This window comes from Chlorocebus sabaeus, chromosome X (assembly GCF_047675955.1).
Source record: "Chlorocebus sabaeus isolate Y175 chromosome X, mChlSab1.0.hap1, whole genome shotgun sequence".
Lineage (NCBI taxonomy): Eukaryota > Metazoa > Chordata > Mammalia > Primates > Cercopithecidae > Chlorocebus > Chlorocebus sabaeus.
The window spans coordinates 16645686-16663245 of NC_132933.1; the positions used below are offsets into that span (position 1 = coordinate 16645686).

General features: G+C 43.7%; 1 protein-coding gene across 2 annotated transcripts in view; it reads left to right on the forward strand.

Moving 5' to 3' along the window:
* The first annotated feature begins 209 nt into the window (after window positions 1-209).
* Window positions 210-17560, forward strand: part of FGF13 (fibroblast growth factor 13) — a 576630-nt gene continuing 559279 nt past the window's right edge. For both annotated transcript variants that reach the window (XM_007992836.3, XM_007992839.3), the window contains exons 1-2: window positions 210-322; window positions 966-1178. In XM_007992836.3, coding sequence (XP_007991027.1) covers window positions 1130-1178 — 49 coding nt within the window. In that variant the 5' untranslated portion in view covers window positions 210-322; window positions 966-1129. The remainder of the gene's footprint in view (window positions 323-965; window positions 1179-17560) is intronic.

The window sequence follows — 17560 nt, forward strand, 5'->3', positions numbered from 1 at the left end:
CCCCGGAGGGGCCAGGGGACGCCCGGCAGACACGCTCGCCTGCACTACGCGGGGCTCGCCGGGGTTTTGCCAATCCGCGGCTGACGTCGGCGCGCCCCTGCCGAGCTCTTCTTTTACTACAGCGGGCAGGCGGCTTTGTGAGGCCCCGCCTTCGCCAGCCCCCACCCTCTGCGTGCCCACACCTTGCCGTTTATATAGAATGCGCCGCGGTGTTGATTCGTGGCTCTCTAGGACCGGAGAGTTCTTTGGAAGGAGAGCGCGAGCGAGGGAGCGGGCGAGCTCCGAGGGGGTGTGGGTGTAGGGAGAGAGAGAAAGAGAGCAGGTAAGGGCCATCGTCTCCCACTCCTCCGCCGGCGAGCAACTCCGGCCCCCTTTTTGGCAAAATAATAGGAACCTGGAAATGGATTAAATAGAAAGAAAGGAAAGAGGCGACCCTCTCCTCCCGATTCCCCGCGGGCGAGAAGCTGCGCGACTCTGCGGTGTAACAGGCTCACACGTTGCTCATCACATGTTCAAACATTTCCCTTTCAGGGAGGCTTGTTATTTTTAAGTGAATATTTTTATCTTTGTTTTGATTTTTTTAAAAACCTTCCTCGGGGTTTTATTTTGATCGAGTTGGCGGCCCGCAGCGGATTGGGAGAGGCGGGGGAAAGCAGCCTGCCAGTGCGCGGGCAGCCCACCCAGGCAACTCCCAGCGAGCGGCCCGCGCGGAGCCCAGGGAGGCCGGCAGTGAAGCCGGGGAGTCCCGGCCGCTCCTCTCGGCCGCCCCGGGGGTTGCGAGCGTGGCTCTCCGCAGGCGGGCAGAAGCTGAGGGCGCGGGGAGCGGAGGAAGCGCCGCGCGGCTTTGTCTCTTCACTTCTTGAGCGCGGCGAGCCGCTCCTCCCGCGGCCGGCCGCTCCGGATCGCCGCGGCGGCGACGGCGGCTCCTCCTTCACCCCTCTCCTTTCCTCCCCACTCTCTTGTAGGCAGCGGCGGCGGCGGCAGCGGTGGGGAAAAGCGGATACCGCCCCGAACCACACCGAGGGGAGCTCGCGGTCGAGACTTGCCGCCCTAAGCACTCTCCCAAGTCCGGCCCGCTCGGCGAGGACTTCCGTCTTCTGAGCGAACCTTGTCAAGCAAGCTGGGATCTATGAGTGGAAAGGTGACCAAGCCCAAAGAGGAGAAAGATGCTTCTAAGGGTAAGCCCGCCCGCCGAGTCCGCCTGCTTTCCTTTCCTTCGTTTCCCTCGCCCCCTCGCGTGCGCGCCGCCCTCCGGCGGCTCCCTGCCTCCTTCCCGGAGCTTAAGCTGCCCATGACCTCTGCGACCCCGGGAGAAAAGGAGGGGCAGAGGTCGCTGGGGGTGGATCTAGGTTTGCACCACTTTCCCCTCCTTCCTCGCGGAATTGTCGACCCTCGAGTGCCTCCAGCCTCCTCCACTCCCGCTCTGGACGCACGGTGGTGGCGCTGCGGGCAGACGAAGCTGCTGCAGCCCGGAGCGCCGGGAACCGCGCTGTCTGCTGACGGTCGGCCGCCTGTCTGTATGAGTGTATGTGTGTGCGTGTGCGCGAGTGTGCATATGTGTGCTGCGCGCGTGCAACATGGTGACATACTCAGGAATCTGCCCTGCTCTCAGAACCCAAGCTTGAACCCACCTTCAGCCCCCTCTCCCCGCCCCCAATGCAAACAAAGAGCCTGGTGGAGACGCAGAGCCCCTCCCCCTCTCCTTCCCCCCCCCCGCCCCCTACACCCCCTAATCCCAAACTCCTTATCCACCCCACCCCTCGGGGAAGGCAGGAGTTTGCACCCTTCGACACGCCGCGTGCAAAAGTGAGCAATCCTGGTGCCCTGGCGCCGCCCGCACTGGGCTTTGGCAGCACAGCCTCGCCAAACCCCAGGAGAACAAAGGCTGTTGTCCCCTTGCCACTAGTGCCCAGCGTGAGTGAGCCTTCGCGGGAGGGGGCAATCCTCTTCCTCTGCTTGCTGGGGTTCAGTCACCTCGCCCGGGGCACTGGACCACTGGTCCCCCTGGAGTGCGCGCCTCTGCCCGGGGCCTCCCATCGGCGGGTTGGGGAGGCGCAGCAAAGCGGTGCTCAGGTTGGGGAGAACTAAGGCAAAGGAAGGGGACGCCCCCCACCTCCTGCCAGTTCTAGCCATTGCCTTTCTGAGGACCAGGATTAGCTCCAGAATGTAAACTGGAGACAGCGGCCTTGGAGACCCGGGTGCGGAGAGAGGCACAGAGAGGAAATGTGGAACAGCAGTGGGGAACGGCAGGTGCCTTAGGTGCAAGTGTCCGGAATGGCCATGAAACGGACGCTGGAGTGGGCTGGATTAGCCCTGAGGGCCCCAAGCACACTGGACCGCAGCGACCCACGCTGAGTCCCCACTGCAGAAGTGAGGTTGCAGCGCGGGGGGTCCCGGGTTTTGTTCATGGGGGCCCCAATTTCTCCCTGATCCCTCAGGCCCCCTTCACTCCCACTCCTTTCTCTATTCCTTTTTCTCCTCTCCTCCTTCTCGCCTCTCCCCATCTCTCAGAGCTTTCTTTCCCGGGAGATTCTAGGGCAGCACCAGACCTCCCCCGCGGAAAGTTGTCAAAGTCTTCAGCTCAAGGCCTTTCTCCTTGTTTCCAAATGGAGCCATTTCTTCCCCAACTAGGCGAAAGGGTGACGAAAGGTTCCTCGAGTTTGTGTAGGGGTGAGATCCGTTGTCACACGGGTCTTTGTGGCCCCCGGTCTGGCTCAAGGCTAGCATTCAATCCCAAGTAAAAGAGTAACTTTGGAAAGTAGAACTACAGCTGTAGGTTTCCAGAGCTCTCCTAATTGTTGAGTCTCAAACAGGCATTTATATGATAAAGGAAAATGACTTCGGGGTCATTAAATCGTTTTGTTTTCCACTGAGGGCCCAGAGAAGTAAATGTAATTAAAGAATGTAGCACCAGATTGATCTAGGCACCTCATTCCCCTGTTGAATCTGGGAGTATTTCACGTTTGTTTCTGGAACTTTGGTTCCTGATTTCCATCAGGTGGTTACTTCAGGTTTATTTCAGGCTACCCTTGGGAGACCCTGAAACCAAATTCATTCAAAGAAAATGAGTTTCTGTTTTAGGAATACAATTTGCAGTTGTCCAGAATGGATTGATGCATCTGGAAACAGGACAGGTTTCTGTAATTCAATAATACAAATTTGTACTAGATATGTGTCATAACATTTTCTTGTGCTGACTCACCACATTTGAAACCACATACCTCTGTAGGAATGGTGTAATTAGCACTTGAAATTATGGTTGTAATTAGAATACATTAATTTTACAAGGCAACTTTTAAGAAAGGAGTTTACTTCCCCGAGAAGATGGGAAGCTTTTGGCTGCTAAGAGCAAGATTGTCATTTCAGCCTTTCTGTTCATTGTTGAATTTAGAGCATTTTCAGAACAGTAAATGTGTAGTAGCCATTAGTATTTTCTTCTTTCACGTATGTGAAAAGTCTTATGTGACTAAATTTTAAAGACTACTTTTTATATTAGAGATGAAAGGTTCAAGGTCTATTTATCTTCTAGTCACTAGAGTTTATATATGTTGACCATATTTCTGAAGAGTTTTCCTTACTTACAAATTTCCTATATATAGGTCATCTTTAATTTTTTAAGCTGAAAAACTAATTGGCATATTCTTTGTAATATAGCAAGATATAGGATCAAGCATTTCATAGATACCTTGAATATACACACATTTGATTTTGAACAATGGTGTGACAGATGATTGGATGGAATCAAATAATTTAGTAACAGTTTGAATGAATTTCATAATCTGTTTTCAGAGTCTACTGCTCATTTAAATTCAGCCTCCCACCCCCATCGGTTAGGGCTCATACCTACAGTGTATCATAACTACATAGATTGTTACAGAGTACAGTGTTTCCAGAGCTTTTACAGCACAGGTAGTAGGTTTCCAGTAAATTATTTTGTGCTGCTGAATGGAATATGGCCTTAAGAGTATATAAATTGCTGATTGTCTTTTCAAATGACATTTTCTTCAACTTACTGAGGTTAAGACCAGTGATGGACACTGATCTTTTTCATAACCTTTTCAAAAATGTAGCCAGACAAGATAGGCTGTTCTCTTTGGAAAGGGGGCGGGGACCTTGATTCTGTTTGAAACTATTAAAAAGGCCTTTTGTGCAGCCAGTCGCCTTTTGTGTATTTATTTATGCTTCGTATAAACTTTAAAATTGGCAGATGTGTATATAGTTTGAGTCACGCGGCTCTTGGACTGGAGGATTTGTTTCCATTTCAGGGAAGAAGAAAGCATAATATTTGTTTGTTCAAGCAGATATTCTCTTAGCTTTGACTCACTCTTCTCTACCTTGTCACATAAGATCTTTTCAGCAGTCTTCTGTTGGAAAAGCACTCAGTTAAGGCTGTTTCTGGTTTGTTGCAACAGTTTTCCTGTAGCATCGGAAATCTTGTAGGCTGCTGTAGATAAAACCAAATCTTTTTTGGATTAAGTAAAAATGCTAGCTAATTCTCACTTGCAAAACTGTCTTTAGGTTTGTGGCTACATGTTTGGAGTTGGGTGTGTTGTTTTCAACAACCCTTTCCTTTGTGCTTAGCCTAACAGCCACGATATCCAGGCAAGTTTCAAGGCTCTGTGGGCTGTGGGTTCTCTTGGTGAGACAGCACTGTTGTCAGGCTGGGCTCATGCTGGCTGCTGGACAATGGAGGACAATTCCATGCATAGCCCAAGAAGCCAGCCACTTGTACAGCTGCTGTTGTAATGGATTATGGTGGCCCCATGCATTGACACCACAGTTCATTTTTTGTTCATTTCCTGGCCCTTTCCAATAGTCTTTCTGTCCTATCCTACTTAAGAAGGACAGGGCATTGTGGTCATGCAGCCAGCAGATATCTAGGCTTGAGTCCTGAGTTCCTTCCAAAAGATCATCTTGATCATTGTGGTTTACTATAATAGGTTTCATCAAGTGTCTTTCTCAGACTTGGGCCAGGCAAAAGCAGATGTTTAGAGGTATTTTACCGGCAAGACATTATGTGGTTGGTGACCTCTTATTAAAAAGTAACAATGATCATCCGTCTATGACTGATGTAGGGACTTGTTTTTTCACTCTGACATCATGGTCCCATGGTTTTACATACAGTGTCATAAGCCACACGGTCTCTTCTGTGCTGAAGGAGGTAGATCATAGCCTTGCTAAGGAGGTGTGACCAGGGAGATCTCTAATCAGAAATATTGGTCTGTTCTTGGGGATAGGTGGAAGAGATGAGTCCACGTTACACCCAAGTCCTCTTCATCATTATTTGTAGCAGCGTGTAGCTTCTTTATTGACAAAGGCTAAAGCCAGAAGGGGGAGCAAGTTGGGGCATGGGTGAGGGGTACTGAATCTTCTTTCTAGCTTAGTACTGCTTCCTCTAAGCCTCTTTTCAGCACAGTTCAAATAATTTAAAGGGGTTAGTATGTGTCCTAGGTCTGGAGATGTGGGTGAGGTTGGAGTGGGAATGGATGTTGAATTGGAGCCTGGGTAAGAAGCAGAGGGTGAGCTGTGGGGTGAAGGAAGGAGTTGAGGTCTATGCCCACAGCAGGGAGATTTTATGGGTGGCTTTGAGGACAGGGTCAGGACTGGGGAGAGAATTGGAATCAGGGAGAGAATGGGAATCAGAATTGGATAAGCCAGAGGGCTGATTTGTAAGGCGGTGAGTAAGGAGATGAAACTGTTAGCGTTCCAGGTCTCTTTGCAGCTGTGCTGTTTTATGTCCAAATCAACTTCTTATTCTGGGAATTACAATCAACATAGAACAACCAGAATGTGTTGCAGTTCTTCAAATATATCCAATAAAAAGGCTTTCTAGTGTCTGCTTCAGTATGACTTATATTTTTGGAGTTGAGAAATTTGGAAAGAATGGACAATAATTGTCAAGATTAAGCAATTGAAGGACGGGGGAAAAACCATATGCATTAAAGTAGAGTGGATGAAGGGGATCCTACATGTCTATTACCTTGCTCAGCTTAACATCATCTTTGAAATGTGAAGACTAGGCGCATAATCTAGTTTTAGCAATTAGTACAGGACACAAATGTCTGCATAACTAATTTTCTGCAGTCGCTGATGTTTGTTTCCCTATCAAGAAGACACATCGTCACCATGATTTATCAGCACAGGCTGAAGAGTGGATTTCAGGCTCATTGTCCTGTGCAATGTGGGTCATCTTAGTTAGTCTTCATCAACTTGAAATGTAGGTTATCTATTTGTAATACACCAGCTCGACAAACTTAGTTGAATCTTATTTCTGACATTTTTTAACATGGCATTTTTATCACTTTTTTGAATGTCATATATTGATGAAACATTTCCTAAGAGTGTGGGTTTCCAGGTAAATGCATTAATTTCCTAAAGAAAGTGAAACGATATATAGTAGTCATTATGGCCACCACTCCAGGCCTCAGATCCGATTTCTCCTTGAATTGGATGGCCATTTTTTTCCTTTAAAGCAGTGTTTTCCAGAGCATTAATTCTGAAAACTGGGGGGGGGGGGGGGGGGGGGTTATTAGAAAAGAAATAAATTATTGATTCTTAGGGCACAATGGACATATGAAGGACTATTTTATTAAGGGATCTGCGTTGTAATAAATAATAAGTCTAAATTACAATGACTGTTTATTGTGATTACTGTAAAGCAGTTCTCATGGCTATTCTTGCCTCTGCCCTTTGAAATTACTTGTAGCATTGATTTTCAAATGGAAATAGTACTAGTGTCACTGGTTAACGATCTTCCCCACAGGCAAAGGCTTCTGCTGGTGTAGGGTTGTGGTTGACATTCTAGGGAGTACAATAGGGCTGTGTCAAGAGCTAAGTTGCTTACTTGGCCTGCCTGCAGAGACATCAGATTTGGTCTGGACAATCACTCTTTGGCCAAAAGGAATCCCTAGCTGTACATGTCTGTCCTTTTATTGTGGTCCCTTTAAGTAGGGCTGGGAAGAAAGAAAATAATCTTTGGTGAAAGGCAGGCCTAGTCAAAGGCCAAATTAGAAAAGAAAAACAGTAAAATTCAATTTCCTTTTTTTGTAATTGAAGTTTACCTGCAGTAACATGTACAAATCTTAAGTGTGCATCTCAATGATTTTTGATAAATATTTACACCCATAAAATCAACACCAAAGTCAAGATACAGCGCATTCTTATCACCTCAGAAAGTTCTCTCATGCCCCTTTCTAGTCATTCCCCCTACCTAAAGACAGCTATTATTTTATTATTATTATTATTATTATTTTTGAGATAGGGTCTCAGTCTGTCGCCCAGACTGGAGTACAGTGACATGAATCTCCGCTCACTGCAACCACCGCCTCCTGGGTTCAACTGATTCTCCCGCCCCAGCCTTCTGAGTAGCTGGGATTACAGGTGCGCACCACCACCACCTCACCAAGTTTTTGTATTTTTAGTAGAGACGGGGTTTCACCATGTTGACCAGGCTGGTCTTGAACTCCTGACCTCAAACGATCCACCCGCTTTGGCCTCCCAAAGTGCTGGGATTACAGGTGTGAGCCACTGTGCCTGGCCTCCTATTTTTATTTCTATCATCATCTATTAGTTTTGCCTGTATGCACTCTTTGGCCACCTCCCCATGCAACACTCTTCATCCCCTATTGATAGCCCTTCTTGTCTTGTCCTCTGGTTTCTTGGAAGACTCCCACCCTGCCCCATACTGGGGCAGTCAATAGAATCTTGGACACGGTTAGTATTCTAGGAGTGGTTATTGAATGACCTGGGAAAGCTAGGGAATTCCTTTAAGCAGAGGTATATTTTATTCATCCTTTAATAGCAAATAACAATAATGAACATTGCTATCTTTATAGTAGTAGCCTCTAAATTACTGAGCAGTTACTATTTACTAGGCAAACATTATTTTTACATATATCTAATTTAATCCTGATAGCCAAATGAAGTACAGTAGCTCTTAGTACATACAGACTTTAGAGATGAGAAAATTGAAGTTCACGGAGATCATGTAGCTTACATGAAGTCACACTGCTAGTGGTTTGCAAATTACTAGCACAGTGCTTGGCCTTGTAGTAATCAATAAATGATGAATGCATGTGCCATACACCTGTGGAAACTCATTGGTCTTATGCCCTGCTCACTTCCTATTTTGTTGTCATTATCAGAAGGCACTGTGATAGAGAAAGACTTTTTCAGAGCCTCCTGGTGGCTTAATCTGATAAATACCTAGGGAGATTTACGTTTTATCTAAAGATTGCCTGGGGTAGAGCTTTCATGCAAAGAGTTCAATAGTTAATGGTTGACTTTCTAACACCTAGCTACGTTGGAGAAATACTTTTGACTGGTGTCCTAAAAATAATAGCATTTTCTGAGCACCGACTATAGGCCAGGGAGTTGACATGAAGCATCTCATGAATTCCTCAAAATAATGTATGGACATTCAATGTATGGAGAATGAATATCCATACTATTCTTCCAATGTGACAGATGAAGAAACTGAGAGACTGAGGACATCCCTAGGTCACTCAGTTAAAAAAACGGTGAAGTGAGGATGTGAGCCAGATTTGATTGACTCCAAATCTACCTCCTAACCCCACTAACCACTATATCACACTCCCTTCCTAGGCAGCACAGCTGAGCCTTTCTAATGCAGGTTTTCACAAAGACAAAATTACTTTCATTCACCAAATTGGACATAATTAGGAGGAGTGTGCCTATACTAAATGCATGGTTGCTCCAGGGCTGTGGTCTTTGTTCAGTTAAACAAACGTCTGAACATTGTTTGAGTGACTTTTCTGTATCAGGCGCTGTGCTGGGGTGCCCTTTCCTTCTTCTCTGGCCTGGGACATTCTGACTTCACGTTCCGATGCGCATCTCACTTCACTTGGCCATTCTCTTGAACCACTGCTACAGGACATTGGCTAGGTGACTGTGGCTTTCATTGGCCAGGTGACTTTGGCTTTCATATTGGTTTAAAGACAATGGTACTTTCTTCCACAACTGCATCTGGGACCTTGTTTCACCTGCGTCTTCAAGATTATACATCCTCTTAATTCACTGTTGAGTAAAAACTCACTTGTTTACTTTAGTTTTCATTACATGGTATATGCTTTCAGTCTGTCTCCCAGCAGAATCATATGTCTCATTTCCCTTCTCTTTGTCTCTCAACCCTACCCCGTTCTTCCTCCGTCTCTCCTTCTTTCCCTCCCTCCTTGTCTTATTAACAGATGTCAGTGGTTTTTGTTAACCAAATGGGGCTCCTCAGGGTGTGCTGAGCCCATTGAAAGATTTTCATTTCTGGATTTTTTCTTTTGATAGCTATATTAATCGTGGTGAAAGAAATCCACCCCCCACAACAAAGTGTAGCTCGATAGAAGAGGTTTTTCACTACTTATATAACTCATTTTAAATGGAAAAATAAAAAAGCGCAAGCTTTATTTTGTATACTATTTATGCTGCCTTCAGTTAGATAATATTTCCAAAAATATATCTTGTTAACAGAGACACAACGCCTTGAACGAGCATATTAATTATAGTTCTTGAAGTTGGGAATCATGTAGTGTTTATCTGTATTGTAGAACCGTTGCTTAACGGCAGTAATTAACAGTGATGGGTCTATTGCACGGCTATAGGTAAATTTCATAACAAACATGAAACCCAGTTCTCAAAACTTGCCCCAAATAATATAGGTAGCATTTGTTACTTTTCTGGAGTTGAGGGTTAGTAAATAGCTGGGGTTCTTAAAATATTTATCTAGCTCTTAAAAGTAGAAGTAAACAACCTAAAGAAGGCAGGCTGAGTGCAGTTCTTGAATATGCCCATAGATATTTTCAGAATCTTCTTTCAATGGTGACTTTGAAAGTATTGAGGATTGACCTGTTTATTTTGCCTTTGATTCTCTGTGTGTATGCTCGCCTCTCCCCTTGGGGGGTTTATTGAACATTAAGGCTTCCAAGAGCTCTTGAATTTGTGAGTGATTTTCGGAGCTCTGGGCACAATGTGAGCCATTCTCTTGGAAACAGGACAAGGTGCTCCTAGATGCTCTCATTCCAGGGAACATTTGTTTTTCGGCTAGCTGGGAACCCGACGATCGCGCTGAAAGGTCTGGTCAACCAGCCTCCCTCAGTTCCTGTGTATCTGGCAGGCGGGTTTATTACAAACCTTAGTGTGCTCATTAGCCTCGTGATGTGGCAGCTGCCTAAAAAAGAAACACGGAAAAGTTGTGTCACCGAAGGTGAAACTTGGCAAAGAGATGCCCGGCGCCGGCTCCGGGCATGACAAAGCGCCTTCCTGGCGGCGGCAGCGGCGGTGGGCAGTGGGGGTTTCTGTTTGCTTGTCCTCGATACCCACGACCCAGTCGACTCACGGGGAGGCGTCGCAAAGGGAATCGCGGGTCCGGGCCAAGGCTCCGTGGCAGGCGGTGCGGGCGGCTGCAGTCCGGGGAAAGATACTGCGCGCTCCGGTGCAGCCCGCGGCCTCGCAGTCTAGACCGCTGGCACGTTGCAGCCTGTGGGGAAGCAGCGTTAAGATGGTGGCCGTCAGAGCAGCGCTGGTGGTGGCCGGGCGGGGCTCAGGGAGGCGCGCCCTCCTCCCCCACCGACACCTAGCAAGGCTTTCTTGCTTTCCCTACACCTGACCCACCCGCTAGACACCTCAAAGGCAGGCATAGAAGGCCAAGAGCCTTGAAGTCAGGACTTGACCAACACAAGAGCTTTGCTTTCTGTCTTCTTGTTAATGCTAATTTGACTTTAGCTGCTCAAAAACCGAAGATGCATCTTGAGCAGGACGCTCACAGGCAGTTTTGAATTTATTTGTGTGTTTTTATATTGCTTATGTTTTATTACATTGATTTTTTTCAGATTACAAAATAATGCATGTTTACAGGAAACAATTTGGAACATCATAAAAGCATAGAGAAGAAAATATCACCCAAGGTTCCACTACCAAGTTAACTTTTTGAGGCTTTTCTTCTAGTCCTTTTTCTCTGCATATTATAATACATAGACATGGCTAATTATCTTTAAGTGTGTATGTGGGATCAGGCACATACACGATAACTTCCTTTTTTTCCCTCAACGTGTTAGAATGTTATTTTATGTCATTAAATAATTTGCACCATCATTTTCAGTGTGTATACTAGGTGTGGACTTAGGGGTAACCAAGGAGAGATGGCGATTTGTGCCCGGTGTGTGAACATTTTTCTTGCACCTCCTTGAGATCCTTCTCACTGGACACCACAAGTGTGATTAGTATTTTGTAAAAGTACATATATGAATATGTGCCCATATGGGGCTACGTATATCTATGTATAAATCTGTAAATACCAAATTAAATACACATAGACAACTTTGCACATATGTAAATAGATATCCAACAAATACGCTAAGAATAAATCTTGAAAGAATATACACCAAAAGGAATCTCTGGGTATTTGGCTTATAGAAATTTATAGTGTTTAGTCATATTTTCTATTTGTATCTACAGTGGAAATACATAATTATATTAATGATATAATAATGAAAATAATATTAATGAAATATTACTTACTGATTGTCTTCAGACTGAGTTTTTTGCTCCCCCATTCCTTGATCTAGCGTGAACTACTTATTACTTTTATATTATATGATACTTCAAGTCCAAGCTAAATCTCCATCCTCCATGAAGCCTTTCTTTCACCCTCCCAGCAGGCACTGCTTCCTTCCTGTACAGGGCTTCTCTATCACCCATCTGGCAATCTCCATGGGCTGCTTTGGGTATATCTCATGGTTAACTTCTCATTTGCTTATGTCTTATCTCTCTGAATAGACTGGAATGTCTTCAAGGATACTTTTCACGAAACAAGTGCTCACTAAATGTGTTACGTAATGACAATGCTTATCATCCATCCTAGGTTTCTGTAGATGCTCCTTTACTTTTGAAACTCTGTACCAAAAGCCCTTAGACTGACAGCAATAATCCTGCTGGATTTAATTTTGCTAATTTAATTTAGGATACAATTGCTACTTCATAATGTGCTATTTACGTAGAATTTGGTCAATGATGATACTGATAATATTACTGAAATAGTAGTGATTTTCATATTGATTTTTCAAGTTAGAGGACTCTTGATAGAGGGTTTCTTGGTGATAGAAATAAATCTGCAGATTCACACATGCATTGGACAGTCATACCCCAACTGAAGTGATTTCAGTTATTTTAATGGATGTGTAAATTCATTCATCTGTTAATTTACTCGATAAATATGTATTGAACCTTCTATGTGCCATCGGCTTCCTTAGACACTGAGAATGCAGCAGTGAGCAGAACAGATAACTGTCCCTGCCTTCATGGATAATACATGCATATTTTGCAAGTTTCCTTAGGGAAACAGACTTTCAGTGCATGAAGCACTGTGTTCCATGTTGGTCGTATGTCAAGCAGTGAGTGATCTGGTGCCCATCACAGCTATCAGACTCTGGCCAAGCCAAATTACTAATGAGTCAAGCTGGATGAAGTCATACATGGGTTGCTTAGCTGTGGTTCCTGGACCAGCTTGGGCATCAGCATCACCTCTAACCACATATACCCCGGACCATGAGAATTTGATTCAGTATATCTGGGCGTGAGCCTTAGAAAGCCACATTTTTTATTAAGCTCCTGAAGTGGTTCTAATGCACAACTGGTTTAGGGACCTACTGCCTCTGGGCAGTGTTCCTCAAGCTTGCCTAAAGAATCCCCTGTAGGGTTTGTTTGTTTGTTTTTTCTAAATTAAACACAACAAAACAAAAACCCTCCTGCCGACGTACTGAATTAGAACTTTAGGAAAAGAGCTGGTAATCTAACTTGTAAGCAGGTGTCCTGGTGATTCTTCAGGACTAGTTGAATCATCAGGCTAGTTGGGGAAACATTGTCCTAGAGGCAATCACAGGATCCTCTTAGAAATTATGTATAAATGTCAATTTTTCTGGTGAGCAGGCTCCATTGTTTGAACAGATTCTCAAAGGAATCAACCACTCCAAAACGGTTACATGAGGTTGAGCCCCGAAGTCTAGGACCAGCATTGTTGTCAACCGTATGTTTTGAGTTCTCAGTGTCTTCATGGGTTGAATTAAGTAACCTTAAAGATCTTCCCAGCCCTACTCATCTTCCACATATAAATGTTCTGCTCGGAAGCCTTCTTTCTCCCTTTTTGCTACTTTTTTCTATCTTACTGCCAGTCTTGCCTCAATTGTTTCCCTGGATGGTCTCCCTTTAGGAGAAAGTAAGGAAGCAGGAGAATTTCAAAGCCTTGGCTCTCGCAGAGAGGGTGGGGCTGGGAGGGAGCTTTGGGCATGCCATTCAGAGATGGCAATCCTAGCACAGCTGTTAGAATAGCAGAGGTCAGTGTCCAAATATTTTGACCCTGATGATAGCTTGAACTTCAGTGGATTTTAAACTGGTGGGATAAGGGGGTGGGAGTGGGACTTTCAAGACATTTCTCTGCCAGTCTAGAACAGGATGACACAGAGTGGACAAAGTAATTCCCCTTTTCCTTGGACATCATTTTTCTGCCTGCATCTGGCAGCAGGTGGTGATGGGAGGTGGAAGCAGGAATGTGAGTGTTGGGCTGGGCCTAGGTGCACCCCCACCCCTTGTCATCCTTGAGGCACCAAGCAGTGTCTCTGTAATTGGTTCATGACCAATCAAGTGCATTGACCTATTACTGCTAGTTACTTTGAGTTATAAATGGTTTTTATTTCCTCTGTGGAATTGGGGGTTCAGGCTGTATAGGATGACCTGATTTGTATCACAAGAGCCTTTGGGACTTTGACAGATTTCACCGTTTAAAACACACCGAGCTTCCTCCCTCCACCCCACTGGACATAAAAGCAACCTTTGAATTTATGGCACAAAGAGCATGTCTTTAAAGGGCAGCATGCAGAAAAAGGGAGGAAAAGGAAGTAAGGCAGTTCATCTTCTTTTCTGAGGCCATTGTCTCTGAACAAGTGACAAAACTGAATACCTTGAAAAATCTTGTATTGATTTTTAGTACAGAGGCATCTCCCCAGGATCTGAAAATCCTGGTAGAAGATAATAAACTTATTTCCCTGCCTTTGAGCTAGAGATGAGTTGCTTATTTTACATGGCTGGAAGAAATGAGAGTAGTTGCTCTGCTGAGAGTGAGATTTGGTCCAGAGTGCATCTCTCTTGATCACGTTGTATATAGGGGAGACTGAATTTATAAAGACTATATATACAAATCTAACTCCAATGCCAAATGTGGAGGTAGTTACAATATTAAAAGAGTTATTGTTTTATGAAAAGTTTTTCTTTTAATAATATCATCTTTAGTGTACTTACATGTTTCTTTGGGCACGAAGGATTAAAAAGAAAGAAGTAAAAACCAAGCCTAGAGGCCTGGTGTTGAGGCATTTGTTTCCTTCTATTCTAATTAGAAACTGTTGCTTAGAGTGGCTCTCTTGCTTCTCAGATTATTATCTTTTTTATTTTAATGATTGTAAATGTATTTACTGTGGCAAAATACACAACATAAAACTGACCATTTTATGGTCAAGTCTATAGTATCCAGTTCTATGGTATTAAGTATATTCACATTGTTCTGCAGCCTTAATCACCATGCTCCACAGATCCTTAATCATAGGCTATAATGGCTGGAAGGGACCTTCATTATCATTTGGTCTAACCTTCCCACTACAGAGTAGAAGAATTAGGCCCACAGAGAGGCAATGACTTGCCCAAGGTCATAGAACAAGTTAGTGGCAGGGGCCTAGCCCAGTACATTTCCACATTGACACAGTAACAGATTCAGGCAGGTGGCCTCTGTTACTCTACTGATAGCAGAATCAAGGATTGACATAAATGTTTAGGGTATTTTTCTTTTTTTTTTCCTTTTTCTTTTTTTTTTTTTTTTAATTAAGCAAGCAACCAATTGGTACGGCTTAGAGCCAGAAGGTCCTTCAGACACTATCTAGTTCAATTTCCTTATTTAAAATATTGGCTGTATTTGTGATTTCTAAATCCAAGTTGAACTACAAAAAGATGCTAACATTCTTATTTCTAAAATACATGACAGTTCTTCCCCAACCTTCCTTTCACTGACTCCATGACATTCTTTGGTTGAAACCAGGTCCTTTGTGGGTGGCTGTTATTAATAAGCTTTCCTGGGGATGTTTACAGTAACTACTGTGACCTAAATAAGTTTGCTTGTATTGTTTTCCCCACAAAGGCAAGAACAGGTTTTAAAAGTATGCTCATCCTTCTCATCACAATGTATTTATTCATGACTAAAAGAACTGAAGTATTGAATTTTCTCACATTTGGGGCCTTTGTGTACCACAATCATGTTTTCTTGGAGTAGAGCTTCAGGGCAATACACCATGTAGCATTAGAGCATGATCCCTCTTGAAAATTTTATTTTTACTTTTAATTGTGGTAAAATACACATAACACAAAATTTACCATGTTAACCATTTTTATGTGTACAGATCAGTAGTGTTAAATATTTAACCGAAGTATATAATCTGAAACCCGGTTGTGCAACCAGTGAAGATCAAAGTCTTCGCTTTTATCTCACAAAAGTGAAACCGTGTATACATTAAACAATTCCCCATTTCCCCGTTACCCCAGTCCCTTGCAACCACCATTCTGCTTTGTTTCTATGGGTTTGACTACTTTAGATACCTTATGTAAGTGGAACTATAGTTATTTGTCATTTTGTGACTGGCTTATTTCATTTAGCATTGCTATAAAGAGACACCTGAGATTGGGTAATTTATAAGGAAAAGATGAGCCTTGAGGCTCATCCATGTTGTAGTGTGTGTGGGAATTTCTTTCCTTTTTCCGGCTGAATAATATTACATTGTATGTATAGACCACATTTGGCTTATCCATTCATCCATGGAGGGACACTTGGGTTGCTTTCGTCTTCTGACTCTTGTGAATAATGCTGTTATGAACTTGGGTGTAGATCTTTTTTTAATTGATGGGATAAATTGTTTTAAAATACTCAATTTGTTTTCTCAATATTTAGTCTAAGATTATTAAAATAACATGGTGAATAAAAGAAAGGAAGAATGCAAATTTTTAGGGTACTGGAGAATTGAGTCATCAATCCAAATGACTTTCAAGTTTAAGACCCATGAGTAGAGTAAATAGGACTTTTTTAGGTCCTCTTGGGTCTATTATGTTACTTTTTAATAGTGATTTTGTATGTGCCTGGAAATCATGAACTTGCTCTGCGATAGCTTCTATGCCCCTTCATCCTTGCATTTTTGCCCTTCACCATTGATTTCCATTCCCCTTTGTATGTGTCTCCCACTATACTGTAAACTTGTTGAGTGCGGGGGCCAAGTTATTAATTTCTGAATAGTACTTAGGACAAAGCCTGGCTCATAAGGCAAATGCAATAAATGTTTGAATAGAAATTTGGAAAAATTTAACTTAACAGTTAGTCTTGGAAGAATTCAACATTTTAATTTGTTTTTATCTGCTTCTCTTATATTTGAAACATAGCTCATGTTTAGGAGCACAAATTGGTTTTAAATATGAAGCAATCAGGTTTTTTTGTTTTTAACTCTTTTTGGGGAGTAGGAGAAACATTTGTTGAATACTTGGCATCGAATAGAGGAAATATCCAGGCCTTGACTTCAGTTTTGATTTGAGTAAGTCCCTCTGATATTTCCACTGTGAACTCTGCCTCCTCCCTGCCACCTCTGAAGAGGTGTGTGTGGCTTTGAGTTGTGCAGCTAGTGCTGTGAGCGCTGTTTTTGTGTCAGGGCACAGATTTCCCACTCCATGCATTGGCTCCTAAGCTTTGTTTTCATGCCCCCTACATTCTCCTGAACCGTCTCCAACATCTTTATAATGTTCCAGAAATAGAAATCTCCCAAAGTGGATTGTGGCTTGTAATAAAGGCCTTCAATCTTTAATATATTGTTTCCCACTGGTGGGCAGAAAGCCTGCAGATATATTTATTTTCAGGTGATAGACAATACTTTAGAGACACATGCCTAAGAGTCTGGACTCCATTCATTCAAAGAGCATCAAGCATTATGGCAGGCCCAGGCACTGGTGAAACACTGATGGGGAAGAGTCTCTGTTCTTGCTCTTACAGGGCTGATAGTGGGAGAAATAAAAAGGAAGCGGTGCCTTGACTGGGAAACAGAGAACTAGGGAAGCTCACAGGAGAGGGAGCTGACATAGCTGGGTGGTGGTAGCAAATGCGATCATTAACTTGACACCTCAAGGATGAGTAAGAATTTTTCAGTTGATGAGGAGGAATAAGAGTGTCCTGGGAAGTGATAACAGCACATGTAGAAGCTAGGAGATGAGCAAGACCATGGCTTACTTAGAGAACGGAAGGAAGTACATTATTCCTAGAGTAGTGAGTCACCTTAGTTACATGGAGAGTCCTGGCATATGCTGAATTATGCCACTCGCATTTCAGTGGACAGTCCCATTGATTCCAGTTTTTAAGCAGAAATACTGAAAATGCAATTTTTCTGTGCGTTAACAAAGAGGTTCCCTGGTAGGAAGAAATATATGAAAGACAAGTAGGCTCAATAGTAACTGAATGCACTTGATGAAATGCTGATGTGAACAA